This window comes from Gorilla gorilla, chromosome 7, assembly GCF_029281585.2.
Source record: "Gorilla gorilla gorilla isolate KB3781 chromosome 7, NHGRI_mGorGor1-v2.1_pri, whole genome shotgun sequence".
NCBI classification, from domain to species: domain Eukaryota; kingdom Metazoa; phylum Chordata; class Mammalia; order Primates; family Hominidae; genus Gorilla; species Gorilla gorilla.
Window position 1 is genome coordinate 17,268,062 of NC_073231.2, and position 22,852 is coordinate 17,290,913.

General features: G+C 43.0%; 1 protein-coding gene across 9 annotated transcripts in view; it reads right to left on the reverse strand.

Moving 5' to 3' along the window:
- DLC1 (DLC1 Rho GTPase activating protein) overlaps positions 1 to 22,852 on the reverse strand; it is a 530,403-nt gene that overhangs the window by 44,312 nt on the left and 463,239 nt on the right. Inside the window, exon 1 of one of the 9 annotated variants that reach the window (XM_004046680.5) lies at positions 5,300 to 5,722. The exons of 7 other annotated variants lie outside the window; for them this stretch is intronic. In XM_004046680.5, the coding sequence (XP_004046728.3) occupies positions 5,300 to 5,336 (37 nt within the window). In that variant the 5' untranslated portion in view covers positions 5,337 to 5,722. Of the gene's footprint in view, positions 1 to 4,873; positions 5,247 to 5,299; positions 5,723 to 22,852 lie in introns of those variants that run through there. One more of the 9 variants, XM_055349274.2, reaches the window with a different exon arrangement.

Here is a 22,852-nt window from a genome sequence, read left to right on the forward strand (position 1 = left end):
AAAGTGCTGCCAGCCTGGGAAATGCTACAACACCAGGGTGTGGAAAACTTCTGTCCCTTAAACATCCTTTAGAGACTCCTGCGAGGAGAAGGAAGGCGCCTTTCTGACAAGCTTCAGGAAGTGACCTCCAGTCCTCTCCACAGGACACTCAAAGGTGGGGCAGGGCAGAGAACAAAATGTGGATGGGAGGTGCCAAAGGCATCTGAGGACTCAGCTTCACTGACCTCAGCCTTCAATGAGCTTTTGATTTTTCCCCGACGGGGGAAGGGGTAGACAGCAAAAGGCACCAAGTAGAGAAATGTATAAAATGAAAATAAGCACACTTTTCACGAGGAAAGTAAGTCTAGTAGAACAAAAAAAAAAAAAAAAAAAAAAAAAACCCCAAAAAAATAACAACCAAAAATCCCCAAGGCTGATGAATGATTAAGAGAAACTGATTTCCACTGTGTCTTGGCTTCACTTTAGAAGGATATAATAGTTCACCTTTTGGTGCTCAAAACTGTATTTCCTTATAGGCAGGCATTCACATATTTTCAGTCACATTTGGGAGAAAAGTTGCCTTTAGAAATAATATTTGAAAGTACTTTCACTGAAGAAAACATTATTTCGTACAGTGAACGCGGGCCAGAGTTTTAGAAAATGGTATCCCAGAACACTCCCCCAAATTTTAAAGACAGATCCCCAAGTCTCCTCTCACTAGACTCCCCCCATGGCGGGGACTCACAAAAAATTCGTCATTCCTGCACTCTAACATTATAGCTGCCTACCTACGCACACAAGCCTCCCAGGAAATTACAAAGTAACTGTAAGGCTCCGTAAGGGCCACAATAGAGAAGTCTCGTTGCTGCCTGGGAGACACTATGAAAATATATAGGCTTGCTGGGCGCGGTGGCTCACGACTGTAATCCCAGCACCTTGGGAGACCGAGGCGGGCGGATCACGAGGTCAGGAGATCCAGTCCATCCTTGCTAACACGATGAAACCCTGTTTCAACTAAAAATACAAAAAAATTAGCTGGGCATTGTGGCGGGCGCCTACTGTAGTCCCAGCTACTCGGGAGGCTGAGGCAGGAGAATGGCGTGAACCCGGGAGGCGGAGCTTGCAGTGAGCCGAGATTGCGCCACTGCACTCCAGCCTGGGCAACAGAGAGAGACTCCGTCTCAAAAAAAAAAAAAAAAAAAAAAAAAAAAAAGAAAAGAAAAAAGAAAATATATAAGCTTAATGTGAAGGCTGTCTTCCTGTTCTCCATTAATTATGATGGCAAGGCAGAACAAATTATGATGGCAAGGCAGAACATTAATTATGATGGCAAGTGAACAAAACGTTAAGACAGACTAGACCTAATTAGAGGACCCCCGGGAGGACTCCGCAGTTCTTATCACTGATCATGGTAATCCCTAATAACACAAGGTCCCACAGAAGGAAAAGGGCCAGAGGACAGAAGGAGCCCTTCTCAGCTGGGAATCTAAACCCTTTTACATTAACTGGATCTCTAACTAATTTGAAGTTGAAAGAAAACACCACTGATGGCGCTCATTCAACGCAGTAACTCATTCCTATAAAACATACTTCAACCCTACAGCACTGTCTTCCTTCAAAGAGGAACAGCACTCACCTCCCTCTGCATTCATCCATATGCAAAGGCCACAGAGTCAGAAATAGAGACAGTTGTGAAAGTGCTCCAGAAAAGCATGTTCCTTCTGATTTCACAGCCATGGAAAAGAGGATCTTGGAATAGTGCTTTCTAGGACACACTGGATATTTACACTCTATGGTTGGGCATTAGTTCACCCTGACTGCAACATGAAGGAATGTATTTTTTAGTGTCTTGAATGATGTACAGATTACTCCTTTGCATTAGAGCCCCACAACTCCAAACTAAGAATTTCAGGAGCAGATCCTGATAAAATGAGCATTCTGAGAAAAGTCAGAGATACAACTGTCTAGACACTAAAGAAATTAGTTCTCTCCCACTAGATCCCAACTCATGTAATTCAAATCATTGGACTGTGCAAACATTACAAATGAAAATCACCTTTCTCCCCAGGTCTGCTTTATAATCTCAAGAACAGGCTTGGCATGATGTGGGTCTGGATGCCAGTCACACCATGGGGCCAGGTTTTGCTATGATATTGTAAAGTACTGAGAATTCAGTCTTTAATGATTTGGCAATAGCCAGGGAGGAAGGGGAAACATCTGAAGTTATTTTTACTTTTGCAAAAGTCTTCTGGCTATACAGGGTGAATGGTAGGGTGGATCAGGTATTGTCTGGAGTCTTTCAGGGTCTTTTATTTTTGCATGGCCTCATTTCCGTCTTCCTGTTGCTAGGAAGGAGAGTGAAGCATGTCCAGTATTGTGTTGACAATACTGGACCATCCTGTCCAGCACAAGGCTCTCTTCCAAAAAGTCCGATCCATTTCACCCACTGTACTCTGGATGCCCCCATTCTTCTGGACCAAATTACCCTTCCCTGAATATTTTCCAATTGCATATTTACCCACTTAAGTCATAAAAATACCACTCTGATTTAAACATTGCGTCATGGCTTAAAATCTCCATGGGGACACCAAGGGAAACCCAAGTACTTATTTCTGTATTTGAAACCACCTCTTGGAATCTCAAAAAGCCTCTGATTGGAAGGCATCTCAACTGGGGCCTCCCATATCCCCTTTAAGTCCCATAATAGTTCTACAAATAAGAGTTTAAGTACTATATACATTTTTAAACTCACTTCACAGTAATAGCTTGTTGAATCACAACATGTCTTTCTACTGGTCTGGTATATTTTCCAGAAGCACCCAAACACCTCTTTTAATGTAGAAATGCTCTAAACTTTGCTTAGTCTTTGCTCTCTCAACCACAGTACAGAACAACAAAAAATCATGCAAACAAGGGCTTTAGGTTGAAGGGTAACCTGCCTTTCACCTTTACTCCAGAGCCCTAAGAAAATCCTTCAATCTTTCCAGTGCATTAAAATTTGAAACACTGCCTTCATAGTTAGCAACAGTTAATTGCTCAACTATTCACTGTTTAAGGAATGAGTGGTGTTTCTCATGAAATCTGCAGTTGGGAAGTTATGACACAAGTCACCAAAACCACTTTTCTCACCCACTCCAGGGAAAGATTTAAGTTGGAAACTATTTATCCCCAGTCCCCTTTTTGAACTTCCAGGCTGTTTGGTGTCTGGTGCTACTCTGTGTGAATTAAAATAAAATAAGTATTTGTCAAAAGCAAACTTTTCAAAACAGCCAGGAGAGAAACTCAGTCAGCTGTGCTTCATTTTAAACTCTGAACAGTAGTACTAATGCAAAAAGTATGCATCTGCGCTCAGGCCACGCTGTAAATCTGGCATGCCACAAGAAATGTGAATACATGCAATCGCCAACATTTTCTCAGAAAATGTCTCAAAATAACTTTTGTGCACACATCTGCTAACCATTTGACACTGGTTCCCCAGGACTTTAGTTCTTCGATTAGAGGGGCTGCTGCCTTACAGGGCACCCCTCTGACCATCTGCTGCCGTCTGCAAGCCAAGATGGCACCTCCCTTAATTCCACACTTATAGTCTGCAAATTATCTCCACCGAGGACCAGTCTGTAGTCCAGATGGATGGCGAATTAGTCAACCTCTTGGAGCTGCTGATAGATTTACATTCAGAGGGCTGCTGTCTGCTGGACTATTATTTTCCCTCATCCCTTCAGCAAACAGAATTTTGGAGGAAAAAAAAAATGTAATCTGAGACTCAGTATTCTGCCTTCTCCCGAGCTGTAACGTTTTTTCCAAATACATCATCAATGCCACCAGCCTAGGCTGCATTCCTCTATCTCACCAGTAATCGCCGAAACAACCTCTGAATCCTGAGAATGAATCCATTTGCTCATCCATATTGGGTGTAAAAAGACTCACTCAAAACAAGACTGGGGATGGGGAAGGGTGGGGAGTGGGACGAAGCTTTCTTTAAATGCAGATTAATGACTGCAAGCAGGGGTTTCCTTCTGCGGTGATTAGCACACACTGGGTATTTATTGAACATCGGGAACAGGCAACCTGCTAATCACTTTACTTGCATGAGCTCATTTGATCCTCACAACCTCCCCGCGCGTAGGTAATTCAGTTATCACCCCTTTGGTGCAGATGAAGGAGGCACAGCGAGGTCCTGTCACTGCCCAAGTTCGCCCAGCTAGCAGGCTGCTGACCAGGATCAGACCCCACCAGCCTGACCCCGTGTCCCCTCTCACTTTCCTCGCCCCAGGGGCTGTGCGCTGAAGGACGCTCGCGGACGCAGCAAACTACACGCAGCAGGGTGCTGCAGAGAGGAGGGGTGCACCTCCTTCGGAGGGATCAAAGGCTCGCCCCAGGACTCTGGAGGTGGGGACAGCGACATGGAGTGGGGGCAGGCTTCCAAGAAGCTGTCGCCTTGTTACGAAAATAGTCGGGTCGGGAGGCGAGCTTCCTTCCTCTCTCCGGCCCAGGAACTCGCTCCTCGGCCTCCTTGTCCGGGTCAAGGGCGTGGGTATCCCCAAGGGGGCATTTCAGGGACACGATTCAGCGACCCATCTCCGGGAAAAAAAACAAAACTGTGTGTGTGTGTGTTTTTTTTTCCTAGCAAGAAGCACTTTTGCAAGCCACGGGGCTTGCTAAACTACCCCAACACTCTCCAGGTACCTGCGGCCACCAAACCGAGACTTCCCTGGCCAGGTCTGAGTTAATTCCCAGCGCTTAAAGTATCTTACCCAAAAATGGTTGAAAAGGAAAACAAGTTTTTGGTGAACTTTCAGGCAGTGATGAAAAAAAAAATTTCCAAGCGCCACTAGGGTCTAAAACGTTCCCAAACAGTAAACTGTCCCGGAGTTTACTTTGATTTTGGACTAACCTGGTGAATGACAGGAGATCAGTACGAGCGCAGAGCAGTCCCCAGAGGAAAGGAAGGTAGAAGGCGGTGTCGCCGCGCCCCTCGAGCCAGAGCCGCGTGCCCCCGCCCGGCTCAAGGAGGAAAGTGAACCAGGGCTTCCCTTCACGGGTTGCGACCGATCCGGAGCCCGCCTGGTGCGCTGGCCCGCGATCCCCAGGCAAAAGGTAATCAAGGGTCACTCCTCCAAAATTCAAACTCCCTCCCCAAACTGCGAGTCCTGCTATCCCCACACCACCTCCAAGAAAATCCGGAGACTCTGCAGAAAGCGTTTAAAGAGCACAGAACAGGCACCGACTTGACAAGGCGGGGTGACACTTTCTCGCGGCGGGTCCCCTCCGCAGCCCGCTCCCGCGGCCGGCCCGACGACAAGGCGCAAGTCTAGCTTACGTGTTAGGATCATGGTGTCCGGCTTCTTTCTGCACATCAAGCACGGCAGGCGGCGGCGGAAGCTCAGTGGGGAAGTCGAGGCAGGCGGAGGCGGCTCGGCTTCCGCGTCGGGACCCACGGCTGCACCCGAGATGCGCGCCCTCGCGGTCTTCAACGCATCCTTGCTCGCCGCTCCCTGCCCCTCGTCACGGCCCCAGAAAGAAAGCGGGGTTTTCTAAAGATCGAAACGAGGGAGCGCTCAGGGAGTTGGGCGAGAAGTCCGTGAGCCGGCGCTCCTGATGCGGGGAGGTGCGGCCATGTCCTGGCTGGGAGCGAAGCGCCCTCACTCGGGCAGTCGGAGCGAACTGTCTCCCGCGCGCCCCGCCGGCCGCACCCTCCCGCTGGGCCCACCCCCCCGAGGGCGGGGCCAGAGCGGGCGGCACCGCCTCCTCCCCGCGGTCTGGGTCGCAGGCCTTAGCGACGGGCTGTTCTCCGGCCCCGCCCCATTCCCAGGCTCCGCCCCCCGCCCCTCTTCCCCGTGGCCGCAGCCTCAGACCGCCCTCTAGCCCCGCCCCGCCCAGGCCCCGCCCCTCCTCTGTCCCGCCCCCTCGGTCCCCTCCTCCCCCACGCCCCGCGCCGCGCTTCCTCCGCCCAAGGCTGGAATGTTTCCCCCACGGGCCTCCACGTTCCCAGCGGGAAGCGCCGAAAAGTCGCCAACTATTGGCCCCGAGTGCAAAGGCAAAGGTCACAAGGCATTTACTTGGCGGAGGTGTCCGGCCTGGACCCTAGTGTGCCTTGAGCGTCCCTTCTTTTTCTTGGTAGCTCTGCGCACTTTTTACCTGTCTTTTATCCTGGCGGGAACCGCGTAAATTTGCGGGAACGGAGGGGAAGCGGAGAGGAAGGGATGGCTAGTGTTTCCAGATCTGTAAAAACGCGCGAAGGGTACCTGTCCCTTGGACATTGGTTATTTATTGCTAAAACCCGCATGGGTACGGAGCCAATGTAGGTGATAAATACTGCTTTAGAGGAATTGAGCTTTCACTCGGCACGTGCTGGGGGTCACAGCCCGTATTTCTCAAACTGGCCCTTGGGCCACAGTCCGAATGCAGCTCCTGGAACTGTCCTTAGCTGGCGTCTGACTGCATAATTCCAATCTTTGATGATGAGAATCTGCAACTTTTACAAGCTCTCAGATGATTCTGATGGCCTGTGGTTTGAGGACCCCTGATGTATTAGGAAGCCTAATGTGAAGGGATCACAGCTAAATATAGTTGCATTAAGAGCCTTTAAAAAATCCAGAACTGGATTCCATGAAAATTTACTTCAGGGTTAGTTGATGTTTTTGCCTGCTATCTCTGGGCAAGGAAGACTACTGAACTAAACTCATTCATTCAACAAATACAGAAAGAGCATTTACTATGTGCCAAACACAGCTGTAGACTGGGAGATACAGAAGTGAGCAAAAGAGACAAATATCCCTTCCCTCCTGGAGGTTACTTTCTCGTGGGAAAAATGCATAACAAACAAAATAAATGAGATATATAGAGTATGTTTGATGGAGATACATAAAGCAGGGAGGTAATATTGGAGCTGGGGAAGGGCACAATTTGTTTTTAAATGGGGCAAATACAAATAGGAGAATTTAGTCTCTTAATTATAGTTTAAAACTTATTGGTTTCATAGCGATATCTTAGTTTATATACACAAGACTCTTCTCCCATTTCCCTCATAAATTTTGATAAAACAAAATAAAAATGCCGGGTGAATGCAGTGGCTCACACCTGTAATCCTAGCGCTTTTGGGAACCGAGGTGGGAGGATTGCTTGATCCCAGGAGCTTGAGACCAGCGTTGGCAATATAGCAAGACTCCATCTGTATAAAAATAAATAAATAAATAAGCTAACTTCCACTACTGGCTCCCTAATTTACCCAAAGCACAATTCAGCTCTAAAGGGTATGGGACTCCTCCGTTCAACAGATGTTTCCAGGCTTTTTACCTACTTGTAACTGCTGAGGGTGCAAAGGCTACAGCCTGGTTGGAGGAAGCAACAGGGTTGTATGAAAAAGCGGTGCTGTGAGGGCCCAGGAAATGGAGATCTGACCTGGCCCAAGATGAGGCAGTTGCCCTCAGGACTGTGGGAGCCGGAGGAGCTGCCCAAGAGCCCACCGTCACCAGCAAGGGTGAGTGTGATTCAACGGGAGGCCAGGAAAGTAAAAGCAAGAAGTTTCAATCCCCTGCGTGACTATGTTAAGGAAAGTCCTTAGGAGTGATAAACAGTGAGAAGCCTTTTTTTTTTTTTTTTTTTTTGAGACAAAGTCTCGCTGTGTCGCCCAGGCTGGAGTGCAGTGACACGATCTCGGGTTCACGCCATTCTCCTGCCTCAGCCTCCCGAGTAGCTGGGACTACAGGCGCCCGCCACCACACCCAGCTAATTTTTTTGTATTTTTAGTAGAGACAAGGTTTCACTGTGTTAGCCAAGATGGTCTCGATCTCCTGACCTTGTGATCCGCCCACCTCAGCCTCCCAAAGTGCTGGGATTACAGGCGTGAGCCACCGCGCCCGGTCGAGAAGCCATTTTAATGGAAGAACCCATCCCGTGATTGGATTTGCATTTTGAAAAGATCGCTCAGGCTGCAGTGTAATATTCAAACTTAAAAAATAAGAGTGCACCTTCGAAACATACTAATTTATCTTATTTATTAAAAATTCGGACTTTAAAAATATATTCTAAATATCTCCCCTCCAAATACACCAATTCTCAGAATAAGTTCTTAATATTTTTTGTTTGCTGGTTAAAGTTGTATTCTAATTTAATTAGGTTCCCAGGAGCCTTTTTATTCCACTTACATTCATCTTTCCAGAATAAAACAGGCAAAACTTCTCTTCTTATTCAAGCCCCATTCCTCTCTTCTTGATTATGGATGCCACTGTCCCTGGATCTTTTCTAATTTCATTACATGTCTCTGGAGATTATGTTATGTAGTTTGCTCATTGTATAATAATACTAATAATAACTCCCAAATCCTTTCTTTTGGTGATGCATTGGTTTGCATTTGACCTTCCCTGAATCTCATCTTCTTTCAATCTTTGGTCTATTGACACAGCCTGTGACAAAGGCCAAGCCCCAATTTGTATAGCTTTAATTCCACTCTTCTTAGAAATGGACATGCTGCATTTTGAAAGCTGCTACACTTAAGAGAATAGTGGTTGAAAGCAGGACTTTTAGAGCAGGCCACTTACTAGCTTTATGATTAATACGTTATTTGTTTATGTTATAATTTAAACTTTTATTTTAGATTCAGGGGGTACATGTGCAGATACATTGCATGATGCTGAGGTTTGGGCTACGATTGGTTCAGTCACCCAGGTACTAATCATAGTACCTAACAGTTTTTCAACTCCTTCTCCCCTTCCTCCCTCTCTCCCCACTCTAGTAGTTCCTAGTGTATATTGTTGCCATCTTCATGTCCATGAGTACTCAGTGTTTAGCTCCCACTTATAAGTGAGAACATGGAGTATTTGGTTTCCTGTTCCTGTGTTAATATGGTTAACATAATGGCCTCCAGCTGCATTCACGTTGCTGCAAAGGACATCATTTCATTCTTGTTTTTGAGATGGTCTCGCCCTGTTGCCGAGGCTGCAGCACAGTGGTGAAATTTCAGATCACTGCAGCCGAACGTCTGTGCATCCCACTGAGGACAAGAGGATCCCAGGCTCAAGCGATCCTCTCACTGTAGCCTCCCAAGTAGCTGGCACTACAGGTGCGTGCCACCACATCTGGCTAATTTTTGTATTTTTTGTAGAGACAGGGTTTTGCCATGTTGCCCAGGCTGGTCTTGAACTCCTGGGCTCAAGTAGTCCGCCAGTCTTGGCCTCCCAAAGTGTTGGGATTACAGGTGTGAGCCACCACACCTGGTCTATTTCATTCTCTTTTTTCATGGCTGTGTAGTTGAATATGTTATTTAGCTTCTCAAAACTTCAGTTTCATCTTTAAAAAAGAAGGTTGTTATAGTGCATACCTCATGAGGGTTTTACGAGGCTTGAATAAAATAATGTACATAAGTGCTTAACACATAATAACCATTTATTAATGTTAGCCGCCATTATTAGAACTAAAACATGAAATCCTATTTAAATCATCATCCAAGAGAAGATTAAAACAAAATAAGACCTTGGCATTACCCTTTGTGAATCTGAGGAACCTTTACAAGTGGGGGAAGGAAAGTGAAAAAATCATGAAGAGTGTCAACAAACAGTGGCGCTTTACCTCTTAGGGTCCCCAGGCCCCTCAGTGTCCTTCCTCTTCATTTAACCTTCAACTCATCACTCAAGGTTTCATCTGTCTCTGTCATACGTTAGAAGTTAATGTTAGATAACGTTAGATAATGTTAGAAGGGATTTTTTAGCTGAGCTGCATTAAGTGAGATTTTGGTTTGAAATGCTAAACTAAGAGGCAGGAATTACCTGTTCAACGTAGCCTGTTTCAGTGCCAACAGCTTAGGGTCCTCTGAAACTGTTTCAATACATCAAAATGAAAACCTATCACAAGTTATATGGGGTGTTGTTACTTATTTGTTCTCAATGGCAGATTTTTAAAACATGATTTGGCAACAAGACCTGTGCTATTCACTGCCTGTCATGCTCTTTTGCTCTTTCTTCAGCTTGGACATCACTTTTTTGTTTTGTTTTGTTTTGTTTTCAGATGGAGTTTCACTCTTGTCACCCAGGCTGGAGTGCAGTGGTGGGTTCTCAGCTCCCTACAACCTCCGCCTCTGGTTTAAAGCAATTCTGCCTCAGCCTCCCACATAGCTGGGACTACAGGCACCTGCCACCACGTCTGGCTACCTTTTATATTTTTAGAAGCAATGGGGTTTCACCACATTGGCCAGATTGGTCTCGAACTCCTGACCTCAGGTGATCTGCCCGCCTCAGCCTCCCAAAGTGCTGGGATTACAGGTGTGAGCCACTGCACCTGGCCAGACATCACTTTCTTGGAGACTGTTCACAGGGGTATCCGTGGCCACTGTATTTGGATGTTTTCCCATTCAACTGTGGTATTAGCATGGAAAGAAAGATTACATAGTTAACTCCTAAATTGCATGACAGAAGGCTGAGTGACTACTGGCTTTAGTTCCTACTCTATTTTAATAATTGATATTAGTTATTATTGATACTGTCCAAGGATACCCACTTGCATTTTTCCCACTGTAATATGTTAAAAAACACTAAAGCACTGACAGGCACTTAGGCAGGCAATGATAGTGAGTAAAGTTGACCCTAGTGGGATGTTGAGAATTGGGGGGTTCAGGACCCCTCTGAGAAGACAGCCATCATTAGGGCTTACTGGCTTGTTGACCTGTCTTAACAAGAGCTGAAAGATTTTTTCCAGAACCCCTATAATTTTATATTTGTATATGAAATCTCTCAATTTTTAGATGCTGGCAACTAATTTTAAAAAATGGAAATCCATTCCACTTAATTTTAACTTTGGGCTTTACTTAGCCCTAGGGCAACCAGTTTAAACCTCTGCTCTAGTGATACGAGCCAGGCAATCTCTTTGGAAATTCATTTCTCTCCCTGAGGAAATAAAAGACTCCTCTGCACTTGGAAAATGTTATAATTTGTGTTCAATGCAGCATTGCAAAACTACTGGGGGGGTAATTTTTATTTGTAATGTTCAAAGGACATACGACAAAGAACAGAAATTTTGAAAATAATTTTAAATGGTATTCAACTAAGGAAAGTAACTAAGTTAGAAATTGAATGGCTGTCCTTAACACATTCATTTATTGTTAAGCTTTCGTGACCCCAATCTTGGTTCTCCCCCTACCCCCACTCTCTACCCTACCTGGTATTTAGTCTTTTCAGAATTTGTCAAAACCCAAACGCTGGAGTGTAGGATGAAGAAAGAGGAGAATAATAAGGGGCTTAGGCAGCAAAATTAATTCACCACCCTTTAATTTTAACTGGAGTATGTCTCTTCTTCACTCAGGCCTTCTATTGATTACAACTTTTGAATAATGCAAGTTCAAAATATAGGGAAGTTTAGTTGTCCAGTGATATTTTTAAGAGAGAGAAGCTGGGCACAGTAGTTCATGCCTGTAATCCCAGCATTTTGAGAGGCTAAGGTGGGAAAATCACAAGCCCACGAGTTTGAGACCAGCCTGGGCAACACAAGGAGACCCCATCTCTACACAACATTAAAAATAAAAAAAAAATTAGCTGGGCATGCTGCTCGCCTGTGTTCCCAGCTACTTGGGGGGCTGAGGCAGGAGGATTGCTTGACCTGGGTAGTCGAGGCTGGAGTAAGCTGAGAATGTGCCACTGCACTCCAGCCTGGGCCACAGAGTGAGATCCTGTCTCAAAAAAAAAAAAAAAAAGGAAAAGAAAAAAAAATGAGAGTCTGAGATTCTGTTGTGCCTGTGAAAATGTGATCTAATTTTCGGATAATCTTTTAAGCCCCAACTATGAACCAGCCCAGCATAGTACTTTCATCATTCAACAAATATTTACAAAACCCTAGAAAAGTCAGGGTATTGGGCAAAACTAAAATGAACATGAAGAGGGCACTTCGTGGACACAGCTCTGTTAATAGTGCTCTGTAAGGAGCTCCATGGAGGGCTTGAACGTACCAAATTCTTAGTCCTGATTTGATAAATCAACCAGCATGCTTTCCTGAGATACTTACTATATTGACAGTAGGAATTCCTTTTAAAGGCTATTTCATTTAAAGTCATCAGCTCAAGGCCCCCCTGCCAGAAAAAGAACCCAAAAGTTCTGGCTTCCAGCCCCAACATCCATTTGGTCTTTACCAAGGACGGCTTTGATTCTTTCGTGTGTCCCCTGACTACACAAAAATCAAACAAGTGGAAAATAAAACATTGTGATCACTTTTTATTTCATAGAAGCAACTAGGCTACTTTCCCACTGAATTAGCTAATTTAAATGGCATGGTAAAATATACATAATATAAAATTTACCATTTTAACCATTTTTAAACATCCAGTCTAGTAGCATTAAGTACAGTGCATTCACGTTATTGTGTGACGATCACCATTATCCATCTCCAGAACTTTTTCATCATCCCCACCTGAAGCTCAGCAATAAACTCCTCATTCTCCCCTTCCCCCAGCCCCTGGTAACCATTATTTCACTTGCTGTCCCTAGGAATTTGACTATTTTAGGTATGTCCTATAGGCAGAATCATATAACAGTTGCCCCTTTGTGTCTGGCTTATAATGGTTAAATATTTTCTTTCTTTGTTTTTAACAAGTTTATATCTATATCTATATCTATCTATATATTTTTCCAGACACGGTCTTGCTCTGTTGCCCAGGCTAGAGTGCAGTGGTGTGACCATAACTCACTGCAGCCTCAAACTCCTGGGCTCAAGTGATCCTCCCACCTCAGCCTCTGGAGTAACTAGGACTACAAATGGGCGTCATCATGCCTGGCTAACGTTTGTATTATTTGTAGAGATGGAGTGTCGTCATGTTGCCCAGGCTCTTCTTGAACTCCTGGGCTCAAGCGATTCTCTCGCCTCTGCCTTCCAAAGTGCTGGGATTACAGGTTCAGCCACAGTGCCCGGCCAACTTTTTTTTTTTTTTAATGAAGCATTTTTGTCTTTGCTTATTGATCTGTAAGTATTGTGTATATTAGGGATATTAACCATGTGCCATTTCTTATACAAATATTTTTACTAGTATGTCATCTGCCTTTCAAGCTTATTAATTTATGATGAAAATTAGCAAGCTTCAAACAAAATTTAAAGGTCTTACTTATTTGTTCTTTTCAATTATTAACTAGGAGTTTACTTAAGTAGTTTTTCCTATAGGGCTTGACCCCAGAAAGGCTAAGACACAAATTTAATTTACAAAACAGGTCATTTACTAGATAGGGTTTTTGGCTTTATTTTTAATTATAGATTTTATTATGTACTCAAAAAATATTCTAGCTGTCTTATTTTTCTCTCTCCCCTAGTATCACATATAGATGCCTTGCTTAGAGTAAGGCCTCTATAAAAGCCTGCTGTGGCTGGGTGCGGTGGCTCACGCCTGTAATCCTAGCACTTTGGGAGCCGAGGCGTGTGGATCACCTGGGGTCGGGAGTTCCAGACCAGCCTGACCAACATGGAGGAATCCCCATCTCTACTAAAAATACAAAATTAGCTGGGCATGGTGGTGCATGCCTGTAATCCCAGCTACTCGGGAAGCTGAGGCAGGAGAATCACTTGAACTTGGGAGGTGGAGTTTGCGGTGAGCCGAGATTGCACCATTGAACTCCACCCCGGGTGACACAGTGCAAGAGTCTGTCTCAAAAAAAAAAAAAAAAAAAAAAAAAGCCAGCTGCTAAAAAGATAGCAGATATCTAAGGGCACCGAGTTTTTAAGAAATGTTTTGACTTAAATTTTCTGTAAGTGCAATATATGTGTGTGCAGATATATATCCATTAATACTAATAAATCAATCCTGGAACATCTGTGAGTTTTTCAAGAGCTACGTACAATGCTAAGTGGCTATTTTCAGCCTTTCACCTTGTCAGTAAAAAAGAATGGACTCACTCATGAGTTTATTTCCACTAAGGAGACGTTTTGTGCTCATTTGAACCGTATGTTGCTCTTTCTTTCTGGTGGATTGGTCCTAAAATAAAGATGCTATGGGGTGGGTTTGGGCAATTGCCTGGAAAATAAAGCACAGTTCCCTTTCTTCACTGCTAACTACAGCATTATGGCCATTATAGAGCTATTTCTGGAAACCCCTACACAGCTCCAGATCATTAACTTACTTTAATAGTCAGCAGGAGAATGGAGCTGCCGTTTATCTTCCAAGATTGGCTTTTCATGTGTAACTAACTCAATTATCTCTTATTGATTCAGTTGAATTAAGCTGGACTTTGGGGGAGCTGCAAGGCAACGAATTACACATTTTAAAAAATAGACCTAGCAACAAGGCTTATGATATGGTTAGGTTTTGTGTCCACACCCAAATCTCATCTTGAACTGTAATCCCCAGGTATTTAGGGAGGCACCTACTGGGAAATGATTGGATTACGGGGGTGGTTTCTCCATCCTGTTCTCGTGATAGTGAGTGAATTCTCACGAGATCTGATGGTTTTATAAATGGTAGCTTTTCCCACACTCATACATACACAGTCGCTCCTGCCACCTTGTGAAGAAGTTACTTGCTTCTGCTTCAGCTTCTGCCATGATTGTAAGTTTCCTGAGCCTTCCCCAGCTGCGGAGAACTGTGAGTCAATTAAACCTCTTTCCTTTATAAATTACCCAGTCTTGGGTATTTCTTTATAGCAGTGTGAAGAACGGACTAATACAACTTACGAGTTGTGAAAGACTAATATTTGAGGATTTATCAGTAGAGAAAGGATTAGATCTGATCTCTATTATACAGATTTTTTGTTGCTGAACAAACAGCTATTTCTCTACTGGTTGTCATCTTTTAGACGGTTAACAAAATAAATATATTAAGGCAAAAACAACACAAAGGGTTAGAAAAGTCTGCTAAATTTCATAACCGAGTTCTCCAGATATCTGAATCTCTAATAATAAAAATAAAAATCTAGCTATATAGTGCTTACTTAGGCTACATCATAACACTATGATATAAGAAGGTTAAAAGTAAAAGGAAAATTAGGATAACTACAAATTTATGAGAAATAAAAGTTTTTAATTCAAAAAAGACTTTAAGTGGTAAAGAGGGTTATTACACAACACTAAAAAGTTTATTTAACTAAAATAGGGAAAGAAAGCTATTCTGAACCCATGTACCCCTAACAAAACCTCAAAATATACAGAGTAAAACTGGCAGGCTGGGCAAGGTGGCTCACGCCTGTAATCCCAGCACTTTGGGAGGCCGAGGCAGGTGGATCACCTGAGGTTGGGAGTTCGAGGCCAGCCTGACCAACATGGAGAAACTCTGTCTCTACTAAAAATACAAAATTAGCTGGGCGTGGTGGCACATTCCTGTAATCCCAGCTACTTTGGAGGCTGAGGCAGGAGAATCACTTGAACACCGGAGGTTGTGATGAGCCAAGATTGTGCCATTGCGCTCCAGCCTGGGCAACAAGAGTGAGGCTCCGTCTCAGAAAAAAAAAAAAAAAAAAAAAAAAAAAAGGCAGAATTAGAGGGAGAAACTAACCAATATCATATTGGTGGGTGCAAGCCCAATAAAAACATTTTAATGATCATGTATAGATATCTGTATCCATCAGTTAGAACATACACATTTTCAAAGCTACTGATATTAAGAACAAAAAACAAAAGCACTGACCATATACTAAACCATCAATTAAATCTCAGCAAATTTCAAATAGGTGGTATGATATTGACCGCTATTGTGCTCTGAAAACATGTGCAGAAAATCTTTGGCAACCCTTTCATCAAAAGGTGGAGTCAATGTCCCCTTCCCCTGAACCCAGGTGATGCTTTTTGACCTTTAATAAACAAAATATGGCATATGTGATTTTGTGTTACTTCCTAGGTAGGTTAGAAAAGGTCAGGTAACTTCAGTGAGTTTTTCTTTTCGAGACAGGGTCTCGATCTGTTGCCTAAGCTGAAGTGCAAAGGTGTGATCACGGTTCACTGCAGCCTTGTACTCCTGGGCTCAAGTGATCCTTCCACCTCCGCCTCACAAGTAGCTAGAGTTACAGGTGTGCACCATCACCCTGATTGATTTTTTTTTTTTTGCTAAATTGGTGTCCTCTCACCTTAGCCTCTCAAAGTGCTGGGATTCCAGGCCTGAGCCACCACACCCAGCATCAGTGACTTTTTCTTGGGATAATCATTCTGGCGTTTTTGGCTACAATGTAAGAAGTTTGGTTGCCCTGAGGCCCTTATGTTGAAAGACCAAATGAAAAGCTGAGAGAGAGAGAGAGAGACATAGACATGCCAAGGTTTTCCAGCCGTTTCAGCCCAGAGCTGTTTGAGTTTTCCCCAGCCAGGCAGATGTGAATGGAGAAGGCTTTAAGAGAGCCTGACCTCGGCTATCATCTGACTGCAGCAGCTGGAGAGACCCTGTGATGGTTAATTTTTGGTGGCAACTTGACTGGGTAAAAAGGGCTGAACAGATAGCTGGCAAAGTATCATTTCTGGGTATCTTTATGAGGGTGGTTCTGAAAGAGACTTACGGTTGAATCAGTGGACTAAGAAAGATCTCTCACCCACTTTGGACAGGGACTGTCCAATCAACTGAGCACCCAGATAGAACACAAGACAGAGGAAAGCAAATTTGTTCTCTTCTGGGGTTGGGACACCATCTTGTCATGCCCTTGGACATTAGAACTCCAGGTTCTCTGGCCTTCAGACTTGCACCAGTGCCCCTGCAGGGTCTTAGGCCTTCAACCTCAGACTGAGAGTTACCACTGTCAGATTCCCTGGTTCTGAGGCTTTGGACTTGAACTGAGCCATGCTATCAGCTTCCTTGGTTCTCCACCTTGCAGATGGTGTATTACGGGACTTCTCAGCCTCCGTAATCACGTGAGACAATTCCCATAATAAATTATCTCTCGGGCCCAGCACAGTGGCTCATGCCTGTAATATCAGCACTTTGGGAGGCCGAGGCAGGCAGATCACGAGATCAGGAGATCGAGACCATCCTGGCTAACACAGTGAAATCCCGCTTCTACTAAAAATACAAAAAATTAGCCAGGCGTGGTGGTGGGTGCCTGTAGTCCCAGCTACTCGGGAGGCTGAGGCAGGAGAATGGTGTGAAGCAGAGAGGCAGAGCTTGCAGTGAGCCAAGATTGCACCACTGTGCTCCAGCCTGGGCAACAGAGCGATACTCTGCCTCATAAACAAATTAAATAAAAATAAATTCTCTCTCATCCATCTATCTATTTATCTATCCTACTGGTTCTGTTTTTCTGGAGAACCTTGACTAATACAGACCCCTAAGGAAGAACTGCCTAGCCATGTCCAGTAAACACTCAGATCCATGAGCAAAATAATTGATTGCTATTGTTTTAAGCCATTGCCTTGAAGTATTTTGTTATGCAGCAATAGATAATTAGAACAGCCACATTCTCTGACCAAATGCAATAAAATAAAAAACAAAAGTATTTATAAATTATAAATACTTTCATTTATAATTTGAAAAAGTACTAAATATTTCATGAACTGAGGAGAAATCATACTGAAAATTTTAAAATTCCGAATGATAGCGAAAGTGGTACCTATTTAAACTTATGAGAGATAGCAGAGCCAGTATCTGATGAAATATATAAGCTTAATTGCTTATATTAGCAAAGAAGAAAGGCTAAAAACTAAGCACCCAGTTCAGAAAAAGCACAAAAGAATAAAAAAGCAAAACAAAGAATTTAAAAATAAAAGAACATAAAATTAGACAAAAGATATGACTGGGCATAGAAAACATACAGTGAATAAACAAACGTATACTAAGTTTATACTTTAAAATGCTAAGTTCTCCATGAGAACTCATGTATATTTCTGATAGAAAGGTGTATTACTACAACTTCTTAAGAAAAATTTTACATTCACATTAAAGCTAAACACTAATTATGCTATGATCTAGCAATTCTACTCTAAGGGATGTACTAGGGAAACTGTTTCTTTAGAGAAACTCCAAACAACTAAAAATATCTACAGCAGCATTATATTAGGCAAAACTGGAAATAATCCAAATGTCCATCAACTGGAGAATAGATCTTTAAAAATTGTATATTATCACAGTGGAATATTACACAGCAGTGAAAATAAATGAGCCATAGCTACATGCAACAACGTGGATAAATCTTTGAAACAATGTTGAATGAAATATAAAAGCTAAAAATAAAGAGCTTACATAATTTCCAATTTAATAAAATATGAAGGGAATATAAGATCAATATTCAGGATTATGATTTCCTCTGGGGCAAGCCAAGGAAACTGGTTAGGGAAAAGGATGGGGGTGACTTTAACAGGAAAGAATATTCTAGTTCTTCATTGTGTGATGGGTTAATGGGTGTTGTATTATTGTGCCTCATAATGTATATATCATAGTCTCTTAAAATATACCATAGGGCCGGGCGCAGTGCCTCATACCTGTAATCCCAGCACTTTGGGAGGCTGAGGCGGGTGGATCACAAGGTAGATCGAGACCAGCCTGGCCAACATTGTGAAGCATCATCTCTACCAAAAATACAAAAAACTTAGCCGGACATAGTGGTGTGTGCATGTAGTCCCAGCTACTCAGGAGGCTGAGGCAGGAGAATTGCTTGAACCCGGGAGGTGGAGGCTGAAGTGAGACTAGATTGTGCCTCTGCACTGCAGCCTGGGCAACAGAGCAAGACTCCATCTCAGAAAAAAAATACACTGTAATACGTAATAGTTGTAGTAATATCACACTGCTATTTTGCTTATGTTTTAAAAGGACTCTTTTTTTAATCAATACTAGCTACCCTCTATTGTAGTGTTATTATTGAAAAGTTCCATAACTAGTGAGCTAGTGATACTAAAAATAATAACTTTTTAATATCTAAATTTGTAAGTTATTAGAAATAATCACCAAATTGGCCCTATTTTCTTCTTTGTATTGTCAAAGCCAAATAATATTAATATTATTAATAATAATAGTAGTCATAGTAATTTGATCTGTGAAGGAATAGCTACTTTCCAATATTAATATCAACTTTATTATTATATGGCATCTTAGACAGGGAGCTTCCATATTTATTTCAGTTCTGTGTTTTTAAAAAGTTGACATCATTACTATTGCTTGTGCTATTAGAATGCTTAAAGTTGAGAGGATAAAGTCCAACATAAGAGTTATGGGACGGTTTATAATATTCTTCAGCACAGAAAGTCACAGGGAAAAGCAAACCAGGAAATTTAATTTAGAAACCAAAGGACATTTCTGGTTAGTGTTGACTTGACTGGGCCCGAATAGAGCTCTGTTTCTAAATAATGCTTTGATATCTGCATGGCATTTAGGAAGAATGAAGGAATGCTGATTAATGTAATATAAATTTTAAATCTCTCTGGGATGATCAATCTAAATTTAGGCAAGTAGAAGACAAAAGCTTCTCTAAACCGTGTTGAAAATGAAATCAGTCAGCTCACAATGTACATATATTTTTCTTCATTTGCCCTGGTTTGTCTAACTGTATCTAGGAGCCATTCATCAGTAACAAAAAAATATTCTTTGTCCTTGCTAGGCCATTATAGAACTGAATCTATCAGCTGTATCATTTGGATTCTTCCTTAGAACCTAGTTTCTAAGTAAGACTGCCAGTCTCCTGGGGGAGCGAGGGATCTCACCCAAAACTCTGACCTAAATAAATCTCCACTAGAAAACTGAAGATGAATGATGAATGAAGCACCAGTGAACTTCCCTAAATTAGTATGTGTGGATTTCTTTTTCCCCTTTTCAAGTGAATTGAGTATTTCTCTGTGCTAACAGCATTGGGGTCACATTCTTCTATCCCAGTAGCTTGTGTTCCTTCTCTCACTCATTTCAAATCTGAAAATTGGAAAAGAAAGTTCTTTCATACTGATTTTCAGATCTGTGGCTGATACTGACCATGTGAATCTACATATTTCACAGTTCTGGAGCGGGCAGGCACTCTTATCTGGAATTTAAGTGTGTAATGAAGCAGTTCTACTCCAACCAGGACCAAGGTTTGAACAGTACTCTCCAGCATGCTCTGAGCTTGAGAGTGTGAGATCTTAAGGTACAGCATACTTATTTTTTTTTTTGGCTAGCCACGTAAAAGCATTTATTGGCTGGGCATGGTGGCTCACGCTTATAATCCCAGCACTTTGGGAGGCCTAGGCGGGCGGATGGTGAGGTCAAGAGATTGAGACCATCCTGGCCAACATGGTGAAACCCCGTCTCTACTAAAAAGACAAAAATTAGCTGGGCGTGGTGGCAGGCGCCTGTAGTTCCAGCTACTCGGGAGGCTGAGGCAGGAGAATGGCTTGAACCCGGGAGGCGGAGGTTGCAGTGGCAGAGATCGCACTACTGCACTCCAGCCTGAGCAACAGAGCAAGACTCCATCTCAAAAAAAGAAGAAACGCATTTATTACTAACCTGAGATTTGACAACAAACCATTGTTGTATTCTCCCTCTCTATAGAAATGATGTACTGTTTTGTGTTGTGCTGTGTGTTGCATGTGTGTGAGAAGATGTTTGATTTATTTTTTTTAATTTTAGGTCTGGGGTACATGTGCAGGTGACATAGGTAAACTTGTTACATAGGTAAACTCATATTCACAGGGGTTTGTTGTACAGATTATTTCATCACCCAGGAATTAAGTCCAGTACCCAATAGTGATCTTTTCTGCTCCTCTCCCTCCTCCTACCTCCACCCTCAAGTACACCTCAGTGTCTCTTGTTCCCTTCTTTGTGTCCATAAGTTCTCATCATTTAGCTCCCAGTTACAAGTGAGAACATGCAGTATTTGGTTTTCTGTTCCTGTTAGTTTGCTGAGGATAATAGCCTCCAGCTCCATCCACATTCCCGCAAAAGACAGGATTTTGTTGGTTTTTGTGGCTGCATAGTATTCCATGGAGCACACACAATTTTGCTTTCGTGGCGACTAACAGCTATGCAGGGCCTGTAGGGAGAAGCTGACCAACTAAATCCTGTGTATGTGTGTGTGTCTTTTACACAAATGGGACACAGGCATGCTGGCATTTCCTCCTTGGTAACATCTGCAGGCTTGAGAGGGTTGTTTTTGTTGTTGTTTTCTGTCTAAAAGCCTAACCTAAAGTTCTTAGGCTCTATGCTCTCCCTTCTCATTCTTCTATGCATTTACTTGACAGCAAACACCTAGCTGGCCAGTAATGAGGTGATAATTTTTTCTTTTTTTATTTTTTATGAGATGGAGTCTTGCTCTGTCTCCCAGGCTGGAGTGCAGTGGCGCGATCTTGGCTCACTGCAAGCTCCGCCTCCCAGGTTCACACCATTCTCCAGCCTCAGCCTGCCGAGTAGCTGGGACTACAGCTGCCCATCCCCACGCCCGGCTAATTTTTTGTATTTTTAGTAGAGACAGGGTTTCTCCGTGTTAGCCAGGATGGTCTCGATCTCCTGACCTCGTGATCTGCCCACCTCGGCCTCCCAAAGTGCTGGGATTACAGGTGTGAGCCACTGTGCCCAGCCAATAATATTTTTATGATACTGTTTGGAAATCTCTCATCAGAATCAATCAAAATACAGAAGGCACGATCTCAATTCTATTATCCTGACAGAGCTTAACTCAAGTAAACTTTCAAAACTCCTCTATTTGCCCTTCCTAGTTCACATCCCACCCTGGAATCAAGCTCTTTTTCCTAGCTCCTTGTTCATATATGAGCTCTGTTTTTTTCCTTCAATTTCTCTGAAATTTTAAAACGGCAACTCTGGTGCCTCATTGTATTCTGGGCATTAATATTCTTCTCATTTCCCACCCCCAGAAGTTGCTCTGAAGCAGTCTGTGTCTTTCCCTCGGAGAAACTATTTAACTCAACATCTTTTGTTGCTCCCTAGCCCTTTATTGAGCCAATCCCCTGCTAATTGTCAGGTCATAAAAATATAGTATTTGCCCTCTCTGTGTCTATTCCTCATCTCAGTCTATAAAATCTGATTAGGGTCCTTCTTCCTGGCTCTATCCAGACCCATCTGTACCTTCACTGTTCCTGCCCAAGCATGACCAACATTAATATTTTTCATATTCTTTTTTATAGTTGATGACATTCCCCCTATCTTCAGAAAAGCAAAGAGAACCTGTGTACTTGGCCAGCCTTACTAGCAGTTGGAAGAATATCTGTACATAAGAAAGAATGAGCTATAAACAAACTTTAGTCCCCACTGGCTAAGGCTAAGGCTGGAATAAAACAGGTGATTGTGAGACCAAAGCTCCATGAACAGCTCCTGGGGGCATCAGGCCTCTTGTTTGCACTGGGTTGGGGAATACTTGCCTAAATGAATTACTCTCAAAATCTAAAACTGAGACTTCATTCTGCTGGTAACCACATACTTTGTTTAAAGAAATCTTCCCAAGGAAATAATAGGCGTTTCTCAAGATCTGTCAGCTCTGGGCCAGTATTACATCAGCCATTTGTCTCTGAAGGGTGTTGTATTGCCCATAAAACCAACACCACTTGAATGTCTTTTGTGGTCTGGGATGCATATATGTGTGTATGTGCGGGTGAATATATGTTTCTCCAGGCCTCTTTGCTTAAAAGAAATGGAGAAGAAAGACAGCACTATGGGTTGGGTCTGGGGAGGCCCTGTGGCTTCTCACATTACATCTATTTTTAATGCCCTTTTTTTATAAGAAAAAAGTTTAATGAGTGTTTTCTTTTAAAATTAAGTATTGCAATGGCTTGCCCAGCAGGCTTAATTATTCCTTTCAAGGTGTATTTTTTTTCTTCAAATTACATTAGACAGTGATTGGGAGATGGTAACTAATAATAAGGATTTCATTGTCTCTCTTTTTTTTCTTTGTCGCCAATACTCTAATTACTCACTGTATTGCCCTTAACAAGGAGCTATGGATGAGCCATGGTGTGTAACCCTTATCATGTGGCTCCCTGGTACAGACAGGGATTGTGAGACACATGACTGGCAGTAAACACAGAGAAG